Source organism: Vanacampus margaritifer, chromosome 14 (assembly GCF_051991255.1).
Source record: "Vanacampus margaritifer isolate UIUO_Vmar chromosome 14, RoL_Vmar_1.0, whole genome shotgun sequence".
Taxonomy (NCBI): Eukaryota; Metazoa; Chordata; class Actinopteri; order Syngnathiformes; family Syngnathidae; genus Vanacampus; species Vanacampus margaritifer.
The window spans coordinates 15,928,099-15,949,302 of record NC_135445.1 but is presented as its reverse complement, the minus strand read 5'-3'; the positions used below and the strand labels follow the sequence as shown (position 1 = coordinate 15,949,302).

The following is a 21,204-nucleotide window of genomic DNA, read 5'->3' as shown; positions in this document are numbered from 1 at the left end:
TAGTAAAAACAAAATGTGCGAAACATTTCTTGATCTCTACTTTATCAAAAATAATTATCAGTGTTGTTAAAGACACATTCCAATGTTCATCAACATACAATGCAGGAGTATATTAGATTTTTTTTTATTGGATCCAAGCAAATTGCAGCTTTCAGTAAAAAAAGACGTTTTTAAGCATTTATTGTACATATTGTGAAACATGTCTTTTTAGTCTTTACACTTGTTTAAACCGACAAATTCCACAATGCACCTTCAAACATGCATTCCAAAATGTTTCGGCACAACCACACACACACACTAGTGTATCCTTATAACATAGTGTGACTTTTAATGACATTGGAATGTTGTAAGCGCAAAGGTAATTTAGCAGTATATTTTGTTAAACTCAGAATTTACTAAATAGGTTAAAATAACTTGTAGTGCAGAGTTTCTAAAATATGCAAAGATGAAAAATAGTGGTACTGTATAATATAATATACAGTATTGGTAGCCTATGCAAGCTAATTTTGTTATGAATGTGAATGAATGTCAAATTACAAAATAGCATCCATAATACTTTATTCTACATCAGGAATGTCCAAACTTTTTCCTCATCCTGTAATGATAATGATGCCAATGCTTCTAATAGAAAAGAGCAAATACTTAACAATCACTGCCAAATATACTTGTCAATGGGGCTAGATGGGGGAGAATCTGCTTATGCTCCACTGTAAATGTCATACTTGGAAATAACTTTACTGATGCACAACCACCAGTAGATTACATAATTGCCCCATTTTATATGAAATATATATTTTTCTACTGTCGTTTATAAATGAACAGGACAAGGCAGAAAGGAAGGAGTTTATTCTGTCATTTGTCAGATTCGGTTTATATATAATTATTGAACATAATACCGTGTGGGTATTGAAAATTTTGAAATTTTCTCAAATGGCTGGCAGTGAATGAGTTTTAACAATATTTAACAAAAATTTAATGTTTTTGGAGGTTCCGCTAAATGTAATCAGTGTATTCACAATCACCGCAAATTTGTTGTGCGTCAAATGCGTCTTGTCATATCGAGTGACATCATTTTGGATTATCTGGATTCACAGACGCCTTCATTGAGGATCTCAAATTGGTAGTTGGCACACTTCAAAGATGCCATGGAGCAAAGGTCCACACTGCGAGTTTTCTGGATCCTGGTCAGCATCAGACATAACTTGTGCGTCTCAACTTTGGGACAGTCCCGAGCAGCTATGCATTCACACTTCTTAGATTCTGAAAGTACATTGAGGATAGACATGAATTAGTTTTTATTATTTACATTCAGTTGTAAGGGGTGCAAAAAAACAAAAACAAAAAACAGTCAAACTTACTTGAACATTTCTCCCATTCATAACACGTGTCAAGATCACACGACTCCTTGACAAAACTTTTTGAGGCAAACTTGGCTCGGAACCTGGCCCACTCCAGTTTATCCGCATCCACGGTATCGCAAGCACCTTTGCTTACAAAGAAGAGTGGATCGCCATGGCAACAGCCGGCGTGGAAGGAACAGAGGGACATCGACACGGTGACGTTGAGGTCAATGTTCAGGATGCAGAGATTCTCTGGTTCGGATCTGGGTACACACACACAGACACACTCACACACAAGTTTGTTTCACTATCTTTGTGGGGCCATCTCATTGACATCATGCATTTCCTAGCCGCTTCCCCTAACCCCAACCATCAAAAATGATTGCCTACCCCTATTCCTTACCCTAACCTCAACTATAACCCAATTCAAACCTAAACTCTAAAACCAAGTCTTGACCCTCAAAAAGGTGTCTAAACTTGTGGGGCCCAGCAGAATGGCCCCACATGGACGGGTGGGCCCCACAACTCTGTGAAATCCCTAAATGTTGGCCCCACTTTGTAACAAAACAAGATCACACACACACACGTTACTGTATGTATAGTGTACAAAATGAAAGAGTATTTATAAAATTCTTACAGGCAGTCTTCCCGCTGTATACAGACACATTGAGAGCCTTGATGTTTCTCACCAGGACCACACTGAGTGTCAGGTTCAAAAGGTTCCTCTATAAAGTAACAAGAAGCCTTTATTTCTTGGGGGAAATATGCCTTTACATAACACTGATTCTCGACAAATAAACGCTTTTCTTTGGCACGTAAAGCTGTAAAACGACATGCATGTACCATTAGTGCAGCGCAATTCTGCAGGTAATGGAGGTTCCCAGGTGAGACTGTTGCTGCACCTGTAAAAGCCTCGAGGCAGTGGCGACAAACCCAGCTCAACACAGTTCAAACCCACTGAATCACCCACTTTGTATTCTTCTTTGCTGTTGAACAGCGTCATGTCATCAGGAATATCAAGGGGAAGGCATACCTTTCCTAAAGGTGGAGGAGAACATGCAGTAATGAAGAATGATGCACTGTTATATGGTAACTTATTCCAAGAATCCCAAACCCACTGAGGCAGCTTCCTCTCAGTTGACTCCATGTCCCATCAGGAAGACAATGGATGAACTGGTAACCTTCCTGGTCAAATCCTGTGAAGCACTGGATCTCTTCATCCTCACCAAAATTATAGTACTGCTTTGCTTTCTGGACATATAACATGGAAAGTTTTAACTCATTTGGTTCCCAAAACGTCTAAAAACGTTCTATTTTAAATAGTGACATGGTCCCAAAAACGTATTTATATGTTGTTGTTTTTTTTTATGTTTTTTTATGCTAGAGCATACAGAAGGCTTTGATGCAGCCTCTGATCTGAAAAGGTCACTTAAAGCAACTGTAGTTATTACAAAAAACGGCCAGCAGGTGGCAGCAGGGTATAAGAGATCAATCATGGCCGTGTTGCAAAAAGGCTCTTTTCCCCAGTGTTTTAAACAGGTTTGTGAATAATGATGAAACTTAGCTATATTTTAATGCTAATTGCTGCAAAACGGAAACAAATTCAAATATACTTTTTTTCCTGATGAAAGAAGAGACTTTAATCTTTATTTTGGTAGGTTCCATTTTTTAGCAATAGAACATTTATTCTGTGGGCCATGCAAAATCTGTCAAAATCCAGTAAAACAGCCGGGAGCAAAGGGGGTTGCTTCAGTGAGAATGGCTGTGAGTGAATGAGTTAAGACAGAGCAAATAACTTCTGTTTCGCCATCACAAAAGTAAAAATGTATCCTACCAGACAACCTCTTAACTCTACAGTATATGCACAACTAAAGTTGTGTAACATAAACTTAAACTTCTGTAGCAGGCGTTGACTGGAACCATAGTCGGAACTACAACTACTTCCTGCTTTTGCATTTAGGAATCATGGGAAATGTTGTCCTACTATCAACTGCGGTCATCAGTGTCACTGGTCGGACAACGCAAGCTGAGTTTTCTAGCGATATTTCCGCTGTTACAATGCGTGACCGGCGTGAGGTAAATGGCACAGCCAGCTTTCGGGACCAAGCAAAAAAGTTGTATAAGGGTGAGTGCACTGCATTGACTTGTTTAGCGCTGTTGAAGAGTCAAACAAAATAGCATTAGCGATTGATACAAATATTAGCAGTGTCTCGCTAACCCGCACCCCGTTGACGAAGATTGACTAACGGTGAAATTTGGTGAAATTATTAATTGGTCCTGCTTTTTCATTTTGAAAATCTGGTCATCCTAGGCATGTTTCCAATGTGGGACCAGCGCAAGGTAAACTACAAAGCCAGCTTCCAATAGCTGGAGAAACAGCAAAAAACGGTTGGATAATGGTGAGGGTACTGACTTGTTTAGCACTGGTGAACTGTGCTGTTACCCAAGATAGCATTTAGCATTATTAGCATGTCGACAAAAAGGATTTAGCTTTATTGTATATTTGATTTTACGAGAAATTGTAGCATCCTAATTTTTTGTTTTGAAAATCTAGTCACCCTATTCAAATATGTACCGCTTATCTGAAGCTAGCGCTGCTAATGCTATTAGCTAATGCTAATACTTATGGGTCTGATTAATTTGGGCTTTCAAATAATAGTGATCGGACGGCCAAACTACACAAATGTCACATGAAAATGGCAGATCTTTGGGCAGAGGAACTCAGTAGGGTTGAAATAAGGTTATGTAAATCAGCCAAAGTGTGATATCACAATTCATCAAAATTTAGAAAAGCACACTTATATTGTTAAATTTTACTATTGTATCTCCCAAACCATCACTTTTCAGCACCCCCCCCCCCCCCCCCCCAAAAAAAAAAGAAGAAGTGCATATCAATGATATGGTCTTTACCCTGAGGAAGCTGTTGGCAGGCGGCTTTGGCCTGGGACAACCCTGGACACCTGGAGGAAGCTCCTCCCTCCATCCCATAGTGAAGTCATCGTCATTCTCACATGTTTCATGTCTGGATGCGGGAAAATAAAGCTTCAACCTAATTCCTGGGATTGTAAAATGACTATCATTGTGAAATAAGTGTTTTTGTTGTAGCAGCTGTAGCAGCAGCGATGATTATATCCACGTGTTGTCGTTTTCACCTACAGTTTGAAAAGCGAGATGTGACATGGTTCCTCATTCCTGTCAGGACCGTTGCAGGCTTGGCCTCCTCTCAAGGGGGCAGGGTTGTCACACCTCCTTCTGCGATGTCTCTTCATGGAGGCTGAGCAGCGACTCCACGGTCCCCAACAGCTCCAGGAACCATCTACTTCCTCTGTGAGTTTCAAAACATACAAGTACTATTTAAAAGATAATGTTAAGTTAATAGAATTTAGTTTTCACTGTGCTGAAAATATTAGCAAATAAGACACATTATTGAATAAAAACACACATTTAATTTGTTTTCTACATTTACTGAGGCCTGTCAACTGAAGACTGGTACACATTGTTAGATATTATTAAAATTTAAAATCTTTAATTTCATATATTAACCATTGTTATACATTATTAACATTTTAATTCTTTATATTAACCATGTCGAAATGTTTTGTAGATGTGAGGTAGTGTTGAACTCAGTATAATTTGACCTTAAGCTGGAACATATTGTTTGGTCTAAAAAATTCCTTCTCAGTGTTCTGTGCGAAAACCCACATTTGGTCCTTGAGAACAGAATCTGTCTCGAACACACACACCTGACCCTGACTCTGTTTTCGCCATCGCTCACGGAAAAGTACCAAGAGAGTATGTTTTGTCTACAAATGAAAGAGAGGCGGTCTGTTTAACTATAAGAAGCCATTTTACACGCGGAAGAGACACATTCGGCACTCTGAAATTCCACCTGTTATGTGATGTTTGGAGCCTGTCACGATGTCCAGAGATCTCTGTTAGATTAAATCATTTTTGCAAAGGTGTTTTTTCTTACATTAAATCTGTCTTCAAATTTTGGAACACGCAAAGAGGACAAAATAATTTTATTCCTCTTCAACATGTAAGGATTTTTCAAATCATATGAGATTTTTTTTTTAATCTTTGGCAGACCCCACACATAAATATTAAAACATCGGGCAGTTAACATTTATGGTCATATCTCAACACAGCATCCCACACAGATAAATATTATACACGTATTCCTAGCCTGGAAAGCAGACTCATCGCTTTAGCAGCGAATGAGTCTGGGCACGATCGAGACAGTGAAAAGATCCTATCAGTGAAGAGCGAGCATGACATCATAAAAGTGGGACGTATGGGTTGAAGAGTAGCAAACACAGGGACGTACATATGCAATGTATAAATCATATGAAAGTCCATGAAATAGACAGTATCTATCCATTGAATTGGTCATCTGGTTTCACAACAATTGACACAATTGACAGCATTTTCAGAAAAACTGGTAGAGGTGAGTCTGGCTGGGTAGAACTTGGATTCCTGGAACACATGGAAGATGGTGTGCCTATCTATTCTGTCAATGAGTGAACTCAATTGGAGACTAGAGTCTTGAGTCACTGCACAAATTGGTTAATAGCGTGGAGACATTGGCGAATTGCCTTGAAGATTGCCAATTCGACTAATTGTTTCTCTCTGAGAGTCACAGGCAAAGACTCAAGGCTGATCTAAATTATCATCGGCCTGCTCCCAAAACAATCGTATTCTGGACTTTCTCCTCAAAGTGATTCTGCTGGATGCTAGCTCCAAGGATCACTGGGACACACAAACCGCTCCGCCATGATAAGGTGACACTCAAGGAGAAGAGTCATTAAAACCCTTTCGGGAATTATAGTCACTACAATGGACAGCTTTTTAAAAGTTGCTTGTGGACAACTTCTCAAAAGTTGTTTTGGATCTATTTAAATTGTAGAGCTGATGATAATGTGTCTGGTAACATCCTGTATGTATTCTGCAGTGGTAAACGGTACCTGAATTGAAGTCACGAGCTCGTTGTTCACAGTTGGGCCCAAATGTACCGGTGTGACAGGCACACTTGCACTCAGTACCAAAGAGAAAAACTCTGGCATTGTTGGGGCAGGGAGCACACTTGCAGGTATCAAACTCTTGGAAGTACTGCTGCAAGGCTTTCCTCAGGTGCCTCCTCTTTGTGGCTGCACAGGGGATCCCACGCACTAGAGCTATGATTGGCTGCACCTGGATAATCACAAATGTTACGGTGTTTGAATTAAATTCAACACATTCCATTTGTTCGAATCTTCTTTTTTTTAACCTTGAAATCAACTATAGCGAGATTATCGAGGACAGACTTGGCCCAGTTCTTGTAGGAGTTTCGATCAGGAGCGGGGCCTTGCCTTTCCCAGGTCAGCGATGCTGCCTCTCTGGATCGTCCGCCTTTCACGGAAGAGTAAGACTTTTCTGCTGCCTGAATGTACGAGCCTGACCCGGACAAGACAATGAGATCAACTGTATACTGACATTATCCTTTATAAGAAATAAATAACGGTTGTTGTTGCTGTGTGGCAGAAACCATCATATTTTTGAGTCATTTTGTTGTCAGAGCACATGGGTAGAGCCCTCTGTTGAGCGAGGACAATTGTCCATTTGGTCTCTCGGGCAAGACAACCTTTAACATGCTCTTCTGATTCACCTGTTGGAGAGAAACTATGGTTTAAGGCTTTCATGGCAGTAATTAGCATTATAATATAGCTAAGTTTCATCATTATTCACAAGTCTGTTTAAAACAGTGGGGAAAATAGCTTTTTGCAACATGACCCTGGTAGATCTCTTATACTCTGCTACCACATGCTTTCCATTTTTGTAATAACTACCATTGCTTCAAGCTTTCTCTTCGGTTCAGTGGCTGCATCAAAGCCTTCTCTATCCTCTAGCTTAAAAAAAACCCCATAAAAACCGTATAAATACGTTTTTGGGAGCAAATTAGTTAATTGCTCTTGTAACCCAGGGTATCATTTAAATGGTGTCATGTAGACTTATCATACCTGAGCTGGTAAGCTCCTCTCGGTTGTACTGGTAGACCAGGTCATAGAGGCCTCCTAGTGTCCCTGAGCTGTAATAATGTGTTCCAAAGAGTTGAAAGACGTTTCTGTAGAGGGCATAGTTATATTCGACGGGAAGTGCGTGTAGGAACTTGAGGAAAGGCCCAGACAGGACCAAATCGCTTGGGTCCCGCACTTTGAATGTGGACACAGGCAGAACCTGGTGCACCCGGAAAAACATGGAATCCTAGCAGAAGAATTTCATAACATTTAGTCTACTTGAGATAGTTTGGTAGATGAAACAAATATCATGTAATCGTTCAACATTTGTCACAATATTTTTCATTTGATAAAATAAATTTTTGAGATTCAGCCTAATTGACAATTTCTGGTATGCAGTTGCATTTACCACCAGTTGATTTCAGCTAAAAAATATATATGTATGAGTAGAATATATGTCAAACTTCCTGTTACCGGTAATTGTACATTTCAGAATTCAGACCAACACCTTCAGAAAAAAAAAACAAGCCTGTGAAGTTGCACAAAAATCCACTGGCCGAGCATCTTTAAAGAATTAATTCCAAAAGGTTCCAGACAATGCAAATGATGTTGTTTCACCTCTATTTATTTTAGATGGAACTGGTGTGGTGAGGCTTAGGATGAGATCAAGAAGTTAGTGAAGTCATTGATGGCCCAATCGTTCTGACATTGACATAACTTTTTGCACTTGTTTGCTCACTCACCGTTTTCTTTGAAGCTTCAAATGCATCCTTTGATTCTATATGTGACCTCAAAGGAAAGATAAGAAGCCAACCTATTCTCTCCTCTTGAGTGGAAACTGAGTTCTTTAGATTAATGGACTCAGAGTGCAGAGGACTGGGATCCGTGCTGAAGTCTTCGACCACACCAGCCTTTATGAACACAACAAAATGAACAACAACTTTGTGAGTTAAAGCAGCTTTGTCCCGTTGTTTCTAAGAGAGCATGCTAAAACGGTTTGTTTTGTTTTTGTTTTATTCCAAACCCTATTCATCTACAAATCTAGTTTTACTTTTAATATAACAAAAAAAAAAGTTTTTAAACAAAACTGAAAGAAATAAACATTGAATAGGGGGCTATATGGGTCCACTGTAAGAGAAGAAACATTTTAAACATTTAAAAAATCATTGACCCCCCCAAAAAATAATTAAAGGGGGGGGGGGGGGGTTGGCAGAGTACGGCCACTGAATTAAGTGATTATATAATACAAAGACAAAATAGAAAGATGTGGCTGGTTTATTGTCAGATAGTGACTACAAACTGTATTGGATGTGTTGGACATCTTGAATTCCTGACAGAATGCAGCACAGTGGGATGAAAGCTACTTCACGGTACCTTAATGTCAAAGCTCTCAAAGTTGTGAGGTATCCGATGGTAAAGCAGTGTGCTCTGAGGCCTCCTGATGATGCAACTTCCTCCCATAAACATGTTGTCCAGGACTGCACCCCGCCGTTCATTTGCAAGCACATCGAACCTTTCAAAACATCTCAGTGAGCAGGTCAAACTGGAACACTTTTAACATGAAATAAGATCAAGGTCAGCTATACAAAAAGTTATTGTGAAAAATGTATTGTTAGAATTTGTGTATCGCTGGCAGCCAGCCGGAACCTCCCATGTACCAATTTCATCTCTTGGGGTACAATGTTGGAAATTAATAATTAAATAGCACTGCATCTGCCCTAAAAGTAGCTGGCCCAGCAAGCACCAGGGCTGGTTTGCCACATGGCTAGTCCAGACCTGGGCATGTAGAAATAGTTGGGAATCGATATAGTGTGATCATTGTGGTAAATTTGTAATAGCTGAACTTTTGACTTTTTATGTGTTTATGTGTTTTTCATTCATCCACCTGTCCATTTTCTGTTCCACTTTTCTTTTTTTCTTTTTTAGCAAGCCAAGTTACGGAGTTCAGTTCATCTGATATTCTTGGGAGAAGCGATAGATTTATGGCCAGAGCAGGAAGGAATGCAAGACGTCAATAGTGACGTATTGACCTTCATCTTACCCATTCCCCACCAGGTTAGCACCAGGAGCCACTCTCTTATCGGCCGGACACACAACTTTGAAGTCACGACAGTCCCTCTCATCAGAGTTATCTTCACAGTCGTTCTGTTTGTTGCAAGTTAGTGTGGCGTTGATGCAGCGTCCTGAAACAGAGAGGGACCTCTCAAGAAGCAATGAAGTTCAAATTGTTAATGCCAGGTTTAAAATGGTTTGGGATTTTTTTAAATTAATATATTTAATTTTTATTTCATTTAAAAAAAAATAATAATTTTTTTTAATTTATTTCAGTTTTAGAGCGAGTTTGTCGGTTTTTATTAGTTTATATTTTCCAGGAAATTCTATGCTATAGTGTTTTTTGTTTTTGTTTAAATATTTTAGTTTTCAAAATGTATATTTGGGGTATTTGTTGAGTACAAGATTAAAAAAACAAGTTAAAAATAAATATTGTGTAATAAAGTTAAGTAAACTGCAATTCCCAAACGACTGTTTAACCTATACAGCAATAAATGTTTAAAATAAACCCTGAATGCTCATGTATGAAAGGAATTGACAAAGACAACAATTTTTTTGTGCTAAAATTAGGGCCTGAGCAGCTTTTGTTTGCAAAGAACAATTATGCTGTTTTTAAGGGTCTAAACTTGAGTGAAAACTAATGAAACTGGCTGGCAAAAACATTTGTTTTTGACGGGTACTGTGCAGTTTCTTAAAATTGGCTCAGTAGTGCCCCCTACACATTTTAAACAAAACACCCGTGGTTTAACCTCTATCTATGACTTTTTCACGTCACGCACGTCACGTCACGTCACGTCACGTGAGTGTTTTTGTTCCCGTTTTTACCTCCCTTATTGGAGCGCCGTTTGTTTGTCTCTGCCAGTGCCTTGTTTTTTCCCTCCTTTTTTTAGAAGTGATTTGTGTGCGTGTGTGTGTGTGTAAAAATCTAACCATTGTTTGGCCTTTTTTCCTACTTTGCATCTGAGTCCTACTTCCTTGGCCTCGTGCCAAGTTTTTCCAATTTTAGTTGTAGATACAAGACAAGATAATGTTGACACAATACAATAATTCAAAACAAGCAGATATTTACACCATACTATATTAATTTTAGATGTACCTACATCGATACAATATTGTCTAAAACCCACTTTAAAGAGGGGAGAAAAAAACAATAGCGTAAGAAGTTGGAATTGACAAAACTAATAATAGAAATAATAAATTGCCTAATGAAAATTAACCAATCACAGTAAGGCCTGTGTTTTACAACTGGTAATGGATAGAAAGAAGTTTATGTTTCTTGTTTTTTTCCAGATAATGTCACCACAAAGGATGGTGTCTCTTTGCTGTCTTTCTTTAGAAGGAGCTCATGCAAGTATTGATGTCTACATGGTGTAAAGTGGTTATAGTAAACGTTATTACAGCTCAGTATCTTTTTGGAATGGGGCATTTATTTGTTAAATTACACTGTGGTAAACTAGAAGATAGATACTACTTAAGTAAAACTGCAATCCCAATAGATGTGCACTGCCGATACCATTGTCACATTTGAAGTTGTCTCTGCAGTCAACTGGTGCCAACTTGCATTCTGTGGCGGGATAACAGGGCCTCTCCTCCATCAGTTCCACACTGCATGGTGCACCACCAAACTGGGATGGTGTTTGGATAGCCCGGGTCCGTAACTATATTGACATCAAAGAAGAACCAATCACGGCAATGTCATTTGATTATTTGCTTTATGCAATTCTAAAAGACAGGCTTCTAAAAGATGTTCTAATAATTTCTGTCTTCCATCCGACTTTGATACGATTACAAACTCAAATGTGCTGACAAAAGAACTTCTTGTGCTGGTTTTGCAATGTGTCTTGCCTGTTTCTTGGCACAGGGAGAGCAGTCAGACCAGGGCCCAAACTCTGTCAGCAGGCAATTTATGGGACAAGCCTGCACATTACAAGCCCTCTTGTCATCTCTCTTGCACAACTGTTGACAGCTGGTCTTCCAGTAGTAATCATCATATTGAAATGTTCTGTCAAACGGATATGAACAAAACAAATATGAAGCAAGTATTTTTCATTGGCATCCACTGTCCACCTATTGTGATCCTTGCCTATGTCTTTTCTGCGTGCCGTGGTTGCATGTCTGAGAGCAGGCGGACCATGTGCCCCAGGGGTACCGATCACAAAAACAAGATAGGCTGGCAGAAATCAAACTGAGGAGATGGAGCAGCAGGAACAAACTTGTGGATGAGTCCATCAGGAGGAGGAAAGACCCTGACAGAGCTGAAAGATATCCATACTTTATCGGTTAGTTAAACCTTCACATAAAATGATTTTTTTTTTAATGCACACATTAAAGGAACTTCAATTGCACGACATAATTATTTAAATCGTCCATTTATCCATATAAAACTTGTCCTGTACATTATGTATTTACTACACATTTTAAACTCTATTACACATTTTTTCATGCCCCCCCAAAATGTTTCAACAAATAATTACATCAAAAAGCTGCACGCATAATGATAACTACTTTTATAGAAAATGTTGCAATATATCAAATATAATAAGGTGTTTATTATTTTGAATGTCTGATTAAATGAAATATCAACATAATGATGGCATTAATGCATGATTTAACAAATCAAACTTTATTTATAAAGCACCTTTCATACATTGAAATGCAACTCAAGGTGCCGAATTAAAACATCCATAGTACCATTAAAAAGATAACCCATCCCTCCTCCCAGCACCCCCATGGTATTATATATATTATGCAACAATCAATAATATGTATAGCATTTTCTGCTAATATAATTAAAATAAATAGTTTCAATTAACTTAAATTCACCGCTTTAGAACTGTCGTTTGCATCATGTTACAGCAATACAATACAGAAATGGTTTAAATCATCTGACTTACCACACACAGGGTAGAGGAACTGTTGAGTTTGGTATATTGTCCGCACTGCAGGCAGAGCTGAATCTGAACTGAAGTTTGTCTTAACAGATATTTATATCTAAAAACCTCCCACTGGAATTTCTTAAGTTTGTTTTGGTCCAAATTCCCTCTCGGTATCCAAAAAAGTCTCAAACTGGCGCACCTTTTTTGATAACAGAATTCGGAACATGAAGTAACATAAACATTTGTCCCTCCAAATTACAGGAAGTAAAACGGAGGAATTTCACATGTGAAAGATGTGCTCCAGATGTGTTGTGTTCAATCTCTACACTTTCATTTTGTGAGAGAAGAAAACTTTTCCTTCTCTTTTTGCACTTGGCCTACATTCACATCTCACTTTCACACAATGACATTACTGTATTTAGGAATTATATAAATTGTTATATTAAAAAAAAAAAACTTAATGTGCAAGAATACTGTTTTAAAAGTTGTCCCTTATAGTTGCATACATTGTTTTGATTATGTTTTCTAATGTATTGATAATTACTGTATTGTGATGTGCTACATGCTAATTTCTAAAAATTGATTGCTTTGATAGCTTTGTTTGTCCTTCTGCTTTGTGTGCATCAGTAATACTTTTTCTCAAGTCCAAACTGATTTCTTTAGTTTTCGTCATGGTGATTTCTCAACGGACAGCTCAATGACCCATAGTGAAGCTTTTAAACCATTTTTTTTTTTAAACTTAAACTTGAGAGAAATCTCCCGATTCACCTGTGAAGTTAAATCACATCACTGCACAGCAGTGGTTTGTACAACGACTCAATAAATGGTCATTTCTTATAGGGGCCTAATAATAATGTCCCAGGTCATTTTTGTTTTTTTCTTGATTAATTCTGTATCGGTATAAAAATAATTTGTGCCTCTTAGAGAAAACTAGTATGTGCTATGTTGAAAATTCCTTGATCTGTTAAAAAAAAATCTTGAAGAAATTCAAAATTTCAGAGGCGGCTAATTATTTTCTTTTTATGACATAATACTGTACATGAATGTCTCATCTTTAAGTTGACAACTAACTGGAAATTTTTCTGTCTTTTTTTTTGGCTTCTTGATGCACATTAATACACATGAATGTTTTTGTCCACAAAGACCTGTCAGGCACTGGAGTTGTGCTACACTATTCCACTATAAAGAGACACTTGTACTAAAATGGTCTTCATGGAAGAGTCATCAGAAGAAAACCCCATCTACATTCTCAGTGATTGAATTTGCAAATAAACAAAGACAAGCCTGATGCATTTTGGAAACAAGTTATGTGGACTGATGAGGTTAAATTACAACTGTTTGGCCAAAATGAGCAAAAAGTGCGTTTGGAAAAGGGCACAGAAAAATAACCTCTGTTAATTATGGGTGTTGATCAATCATGCTTTGGGGTTTTATTGCAGTCAGTTTTTTTTTTAACGTTATAAGAATGTCTCATGTGTAATTTGATGCTTTTGGGAGATTTTTCCATCTTTTCCTGGCTTGTTTATGTGCAATAATACACATTTTGATCCCCACACGATAACATCCACCCAACCATTTTTATATGTGACACCAAACAGGTGTGTGTGTGAAATCCAAATGCATGGGACCTGCAGGAAGACTTGAAATTTATTTTTAATAACAGCTGTGAGCAGTCCAACAACAAATGGGTTAATATTGAGGCAGTTAACTTCAAAGTCGTGATAAAGAGTTTTTGAAGATTAGGAGAGGGCTTGGAGTTAGGTCCTGTGATCCACGGAAAAACACCGGAGAATTTTGTACGGGCATATATAGAATAATCTGGCAATGAGGGAACTTTCAGGAGAGCCTTAAATTGACAGGTGTCAAAAAAAGTTTGTTTAGCACTTTTGTGCCAGTCCTGAATGGTAATTTTTAAGCATGACAGCCTAAAAAATGTTTATTTGTTTTATTATTGTTCTTTTATACATGCATTTCACCATAAAATATATACTGTATGCTATGCACATATTTTGTTCATATTGAAAATGATTATTTTTCTTTTAGGAAGAGTTTGATGGATAATTTCTGGACATCAAATTGAAAAGCAAATGTGAATACATAAATAAATTGGTAACTTAATTGAAATCTAAAACATTTCAATATCCTTAACTTTAATGGTCGTATATGGTTACGAGTTAACCACAAATTAAAAAAAGAATAGATGCATCCCTAACTGGATAGAAAACTTTATTCACATTATAAAATTAAGCTATACATACATAGCAGTTGCTTGTCTACATAGGACACTAACTACACGATACATGCCATGATAAAGAAATACACATGAAAACAAATGCTCCACATAAATACAAACTTTACAAATGACCATACAATACAATTGCATTTACATTCAGTGGAGAAACGACTCTAGAATAACAAATCAATGCTATAAGTGAATTTTGTTTTTAAGTGGAATTGTGTTCAGCCTGTGTGAGGGTAGGAGTCTTCCACCTCCCAAAAGATGTCAAGCTGAAAAAAGACAGACCTTGGCATGCTGTTTATGAAAACTGCAAGGTCTACTAGTGTCCACTAGAGGAGGGTAATGATCAATTTACACATGCAGAATAGAAAACTATCATGACGGAATTAAACCTTTATTAATGAATGCAGACTTTGACAATTAGCACTTGGGGTCCACGGGGGGAGAATATAAAGACAGGAATGCCAGATGAGGCTAGATTTGCTTTAACTGGTAATTGCTAGGACAAATTTATTTTATTTATTTTTTACTAGATAATCTGATCTTTAACTGCTGATGGAAAGGACAACAGTGGGGATCATTGAAACTAAATGGCATGCGAATAAATCTTGCAGTTTGAGACATGTCATAGTCGATTGTAAAGCACCGAGCAACCAATACAACCATGCGTCAACACTAGAAGGCTGAAATCAAAGTCCAACAACATCTAGAAAGAAAAACGTTTAGACGTGTCAAGTATTAACTGCAATTCCATTCACACTCTGTAAAATGAAACACATACTGTAACTGGAACCAGTTGTGCGTTTGCAACATAACATCAATACACTTTTTTGTCCACAGTGTGTATCTGCTGTGAAACATAGTATCTGGGACTACAGTAAAACAATGTGTATTGTGACACACGTTTGACAGGATACAAGCACAGTGAGAACATAAAAAATGATAATGCTTGTGCATAGCCCAAATATATACAATTTAATTCAATGTACAGTATATGTTGAAAACTGAATGATTGCAAACGGAAGTACCTTCTAAGCTCCTGGAAACATAACTAAATGCTAAAGGTTAGATGGAATCTAAATAGTACAGTTTGTGGAACGAAATAGCCACGTACCAATAAATGCTGGGGGAAGATGACTACAGTTTACTGTCTAAGGATAAAAGAATCACCCAAAGTGTTGATGTACAATACCATGATGAATTGAGTTAGGACTCTTAACCAGACACCATGCAGCAGAGTCCCGGAAAGCGTCTCTTCCTTTGGCGGACCAGCGGGTGGGGAGTCAGATTCAACAAGCTGCTGTCGTCTGCGACACACATTGCTCGGGTTAAAATATTACATCAAACAGTCAGCAACAATTCCAAAATACATCATTTAATCCTGTTCAATGTTCAGTTAATTGAAGACTAAATTGTGCCGGAGGTTGAATGAATTTGCTTTTATATATAACAACAATAGACCAATAAATGATTACAAAACATTTTTGACCAATAACGTGGCCTTTAACTGTACAACCCAACTGAAAAAGGGTCCCAAAAAATTTTGAGACAATAAATATACTGTGGAACAAAGTGAAATATATGGAGCACTTCTGGTGCCAGAGTATGAGGAAAACTGATTTTTAGCTAATCTGTACCCATAGTTTACTAATCTGTTCGCACAGTTTGATAATATGTTCCTACAGTTTAATAATCTATTTCCACAATCTGGCAATCTGTGTCCAAAGTTTACTCATCTATACCCACAGTTTAGTCATCTGTACCAACAGTTTACTACTCTGTTACCACAGTTTAATAATCTGTTCCACAATTTTGCAATCTGTTCCCATAGTTTAGTCATCTGTTCCCAAAATTAAGTACGTAATCTGTCCCAACAGTTTACTAATGCTCCTACATTTGACTCGTTTGTACCAATTGTTTACTAATCTGTGCCAACAGTTTACTACTGCTCCTACGTTTGACTAATTTGTACCAAATTCTTACTAATCTGTTGCCACAGTTTACTAATCTGTACCCATAGTTTACTAATCTGTTCCCACATTTTACTAATCTGTACCTACAGTTTGGTAATCTGTTACCACAGTTTAATAATATGTTCCACAATTTTGCAATCTGTTCCCATAGTTTAGTCATCTGTTCCCAAAATTAAGTACGTAATCTGTGCCAACAGTTTACTACTCTGTTCCTACATTTGACTCATTTGGACCAACTGTTTATTAATCTGTTGCCATGGTTTACTAATCTGTTACCTCAATTTATCAATCTGTTCCCACAGTTTACTAATCTGTACCCATAGTTTACTAATCTGTTCCCACAGTTTAATAATCTGTTCCCACAATCTGGCAATCTGTGCCCACAGTTTACTCATCTATATCCACAGTTTACTCATCTATATCCACAGTTTACTACTCTGTTCATACATGACTAATCTGTACCTACAGTTTACTAATCTGTTACCACAGTTTAATAATCTGTGCCACAATTTTGCAATCTATTCCCATAGTTTAGTCATCTGTTCCCAAAATTAAATACGTAATCTGTGCCAACAGTTTACTACTCTGTTCCTACATTTGACTCATTTGTACCAACTGTTTACTAATCTGTTACCGCAATTTATCAATCTGTTGCCACGGTTTACTAATCTGTTCCCACAGTTTAATAATCTGTACCCATAGTTTACTAATCTGTTCCCACAGTTTAATAATCTGTTCCCACAATCTGGCAATCTGTGCCCACAGTTTACTCATCTATATCCACAGTTTAGTAATCTGTACCAACAGTTTACTACTCTGTTCATACATTTGACTAATCTGTACCTACAGTTTACTAATCTGTTACCACAGTTTAATAATCTGTTCCACAATTTTGCAATCTGTTCCCATAGTTTAGTTTAGAGCTACCGTCAGTATTTCACAAGGCTGAAGTATAAGGACAGTTTTACTGTACAACAAGCAAACTACATGATAGACTGACAATGTAACAGGAATAGTAAAATCTGAATTCACAAATTTTACACACCTTGATTTTTCAGTGGCAAAGGCATTGTGTCCCTGAGTTTGCTGAGCAGATTTCTCATCTCCTGCATATCTCTTCCAATACAAAAGCACAAGTAATGACAAGTTTTGCATTTTTATTTAAAATTTTACAAAATGAACAACCATTTTATAGCACAACTGGAAAATCCCTCTGAAAAGTCTGCATACCTCTCAATGTTTTCAATATGGACTCCCACTAGCCACGGATCATGAGGGTAGTCAATGGGTGAGGAGGAGCGGTCCTCTAGGATGGGAACATCAGAACTCTCGTCCACCCTGAAGTCCATCTTCGGCTCGGAGTCGGTTCCTTGGGGCCACAAAATAACATTTCTTAAAGTAAAATAATAATAATAATATGGTTACATTATGGTCTACATCAAGAAAATACTATATATATATATATATATACATACATGTGTGTGTGTGTGTATGAATGGGGTCCATTTTTGTATCATTGTAAATATATTTGGGAATACTCTGAAATTTAAGCATTAGCTAGTTGCGTTTATCTTAGTTCCTGAAATTGGTTTATAAGTGCATTGCTCATATTTTGTGAGTTTGTATTATGGAACATCATCTGCCTAATAAAATGCTGTTGCTGTGTACTGTATAGTGACGCTACTTTTTCTGTGAAGCTGCAGCACCCCCAGCAGGCACATGGACTTCAACATCTCCGTGATGAACATCTCCAGGCAACACTGCAGCTGGATAAAGAGCCGACATATCTCAGGGTGGATCTCTCCATCCTCTGGGCTGCATCGGTAGGTTGGTGATGAGGAAAGGGTTGGAATTCAAGAGAGGGGCACAAAATCGGTAAAACAGAAGATGTATAAAAGAAATATTTTAAAATGATAATGCAGTATATTTGAGATCTTAACTTCAGGGTGTATAAAGACGATGCATGAGTGTAAAGTATTGACTGTATGAAGAATTATCAAGGGGCAACTTTAGTACAGACAATAGTGAATGGCTTGGTACAAATCAATAAAACAGCACATTTCTTCATATCGGCTGACATTTATAAGGCTGTGACCACTGACCGCTTGCTTTGACAGCTGGTTGGTGTTATATTGGAAATGATCATTTTTGTATTTACCAGAGTTCAGATATCCACAGAATACATTTGGTATATCTTACAATTCCCTCCAACAATATTCATATTATAGCTATTTGATAAAAAATCTAATTTATAACTGAATTTGCAACTACAAGATCACCACCAGAGTTTATTTGAACAGGTAAGAGAACATACACAGTTAAAATAGACAAAAAGGGACAAATGGGCAAGTGTACATAAAATGGGATAAGACTTTACACTTAACAAGGCACATTTATACAACACTGCTGTGTCAGTAACATTTAGGCAGCTAACAGGGCCCTTTGTGTTTTTTGTGCTTTTATTTAAAATCAATTCACACCACTTCCAGTGCGCTACTTAGCGGGCTGATGCTAATTTAACGATCGAAAAAAGATCACTGTGAGTGGGAATATGACACCCTGGCCCACCGGGAAGCCGCCTGAAAATCCAGATTACCTCTCCGGGTACTCCAGCTCCTCCCACAATTCATGAAAATTTGTTTTAGATTAATTGAAAACTCAAAATTGTTCATAGGTGTGAGTGTAAATACGTGCTTTTCAAATAACACTGAGGGGGCATGGTCCAATGGCTGCTTGTGACCCAGAGTAACATGCTTTCTTTCTTTCTTCCTTCCTTCCTCCGTTCGTTATTTCTTTCTCCTGCACAGTACTAAAATTAAGTGCAGTTGCACACCCCTACAGTAGATGGCAGTGCCCCCCCCCCCCCCAGGCAAATCAAATCAATGCAAAAGTTATTCTTAGTTTTAAGTTGATGGATGTTTCTTTCTTTCTTTTTTTTTATGTTATTAAGTGGTGCGCAGCAAAGAAAATCGAGAAGCACTGATGTAAATGAATGTTTTTCCATGTACCCTGTGAATGGCTGGGGACCACTTCGCTTTTTCACCCAAAGTTTGGGATTGGCTCCACCTTATGACCCTAGCAAGGCCTTATAGAAAATGGCTGATGCTAATACTTTTGTGCGAATGCAAACGTTAATTTCTTGGACACAAATGTTTCATGCAACCTCTGTAATATGTCATATGCTCATACCGGCCCATGGTGATCCAAAATATTTAGTCATTTCTGCAGTTTCTCTCTTTTTCTTTTCACCTACAAAGAAACTGTGCTACAAAATGCAAAAACTGTAAAATCCTGGCAAAGAAGGTTCTCTGGTGACTCTCATTCTTACCCAGACACAGCAATGAGGGCGAGGTCTTGGTGCGCAGTCCGGGCCATGGAGCATCCTTTCGCTCGCGTGTAGTGCATCTGAGCCCGCAGAGATGGACAGTCGGCTGACATCTCACCGACAGAAATGACCTGCTCTCGGTACAGCGCCACCAGCGTGTTGAATTCCTGCACAGTCTGAGCAAAAATCATCGTCTTGATGTTTTCCTATAGTAGACAAGCGCGGATATTGTTTACGTGCTGTGTTTTTAAAACGATCGGCAAAAGCGATTTGTCTCCTTGCGTACGTCTGTGTTGCACCTACACACCCTGAAATGAGCTCCGGCTATGATCTAAACTCACCATCCTGCTGCCGTCCACGGTGCTTTCCCGGTGCTCCGAATCCGTCTGCGCCCCTCTCGTAATGGGCAAGACGCTGCCTGCAGATCTGGGGCGCTTTTTGCGCCCGCACGGTGCAGAACTCATGCATGCAGAGAGCGCCCGTCTTCTTCTGGAGGCTTGCTGTGTCCTCTCAGCGGAGCACAAAGACCGACACCACCGCCTCGGACACCGCAGAGAAGCGCAGTTAACGTGCGGGGTTCCGGCTGAGGCCGATGGATGTTCCCCGGATGAGGACAGTGTAGCGTGGCGGAAGGACCGCCAGCAGATCCCTCTGCATCCCCCAGCCGAGAGGAGAGTCACCTTCAGCCGCTCGTGAAGGCCGAGGGGGAGGCTCCGACGTCTTCCGCCGCACGCTCACGTGTGAGGAGGGAAACAAGTCGTCACCCTCCCGCCTGACTTTGTGTTAACCCTTCGGATGCTTCACAGACTGAGCCCGAGGAAACCTGCATTATTGTAGTCTCCTATTTTACAAAGACATGAGTTTAGCTTTCATGTTATAGGTAACTATTTCCCTTTTTTTTCTCTTTTTTTAAAAAAAGGAGCGTTTAATCAATTGAAGTCGAGTTTAGTATAATTACTTCAGCCTACACTACTGTTTACGAAATGTTATCAGAAATGTCACAAAAAGATTTTCAGTTCAAAGTAAACCCAAACTACAGTTTTTTGAAAATAATTCCGCATTTGCTTTGTTCAGAAAGGGGTGAGAGATCTCATGGCTGTTTCACCATAATGCGCCTGATTACAAAGCCCTGAGCATCTGACAGTGCCTGGCTGAAAATGACACATTAATGTGCTTGAGCAATCTACCTACTCACCTGACTTGGTTCCATGTGACTTTTTTCCTCTTTCCCAATATCAAAGGGGTCTTCAAGGCTGTATGACATGAGTTTTTTTTTTTTATCTTGCTAGCTACATTTGTAAACAAATACTGAGATGCGTACATATATCTTCTACTTCTTACTTTGTCAAAATAGGCTTTATACTTTTTTTCAACCTCCACATACAAGACATCACATGAAAAAATGA

General features: G+C 38.4%; 2 protein-coding genes across 3 annotated transcripts; both read right to left on the bottom strand.

Annotated features, from left to right (window-relative positions):
- Positions 1 to 108: 108 nt before the first annotated feature.
- c6.2 (complement component 6, duplicate 2) lies at positions 109 to 12,425 on the bottom strand. 2 transcript variants are annotated; one of them, XM_077586119.1, is made up of 18 exons: positions 12,280 to 12,425; positions 11,469 to 11,640; positions 11,231 to 11,387; positions 10,899 to 11,043; positions 9,375 to 9,516; positions 8,708 to 8,846; positions 8,077 to 8,244; positions 7,337 to 7,580; positions 6,865 to 6,984; positions 6,607 to 6,773; positions 6,305 to 6,530; positions 4,497 to 4,665; positions 4,251 to 4,362; positions 2,459 to 2,591; positions 2,184 to 2,378; positions 1,978 to 2,065; positions 1,359 to 1,603; positions 109 to 1,260 (listed from the first exon to the last, which is right to left on the bottom strand). In XM_077586119.1, exons 2-18 carry the CDS (start codon positions 11,612 to 11,614, stop codon positions 1,079 to 1,081), a joined length of 2,778 nt encoding a protein of 925 aa, XP_077442245.1. In that variant the 5' UTR covers positions 11,615 to 11,640; positions 12,280 to 12,425; the 3' UTR covers positions 109 to 1,078. The 2 variants fall into 2 exon arrangements, with proteins under 2 accessions (XP_077442245.1, XP_077442246.1); XM_077586120.1 differs by lacking the exons at positions 9,375 to 9,516; positions 10,899 to 11,043; positions 11,231 to 11,387; positions 11,469 to 11,640; positions 12,280 to 12,425 and adding an exon at positions 9,219 to 9,241.
- A 2,045-nt stretch (positions 12,426 to 14,470) lies between these two features.
- Positions 14,471 to 20,952, bottom strand: LOC144064003 (regulator of G-protein signaling 7-binding protein B-like). Its single transcript, XM_077586123.1, has 6 exons — positions 20,140 to 20,952; positions 19,802 to 19,974; positions 18,158 to 18,288; positions 17,704 to 17,842; positions 17,519 to 17,589; positions 14,471 to 15,807 (listed from the first exon to the last, which is right to left on the bottom strand). Exons 1-6 carry the CDS (start codon positions 20,260 to 20,262, stop codon positions 15,716 to 15,718), a joined length of 729 nt encoding a protein of 242 aa, XP_077442249.1. The 5' UTR covers positions 20,263 to 20,952; the 3' UTR covers positions 14,471 to 15,715.
- Between the last annotated feature and the right edge of the window lie 252 nt (positions 20,953 to 21,204).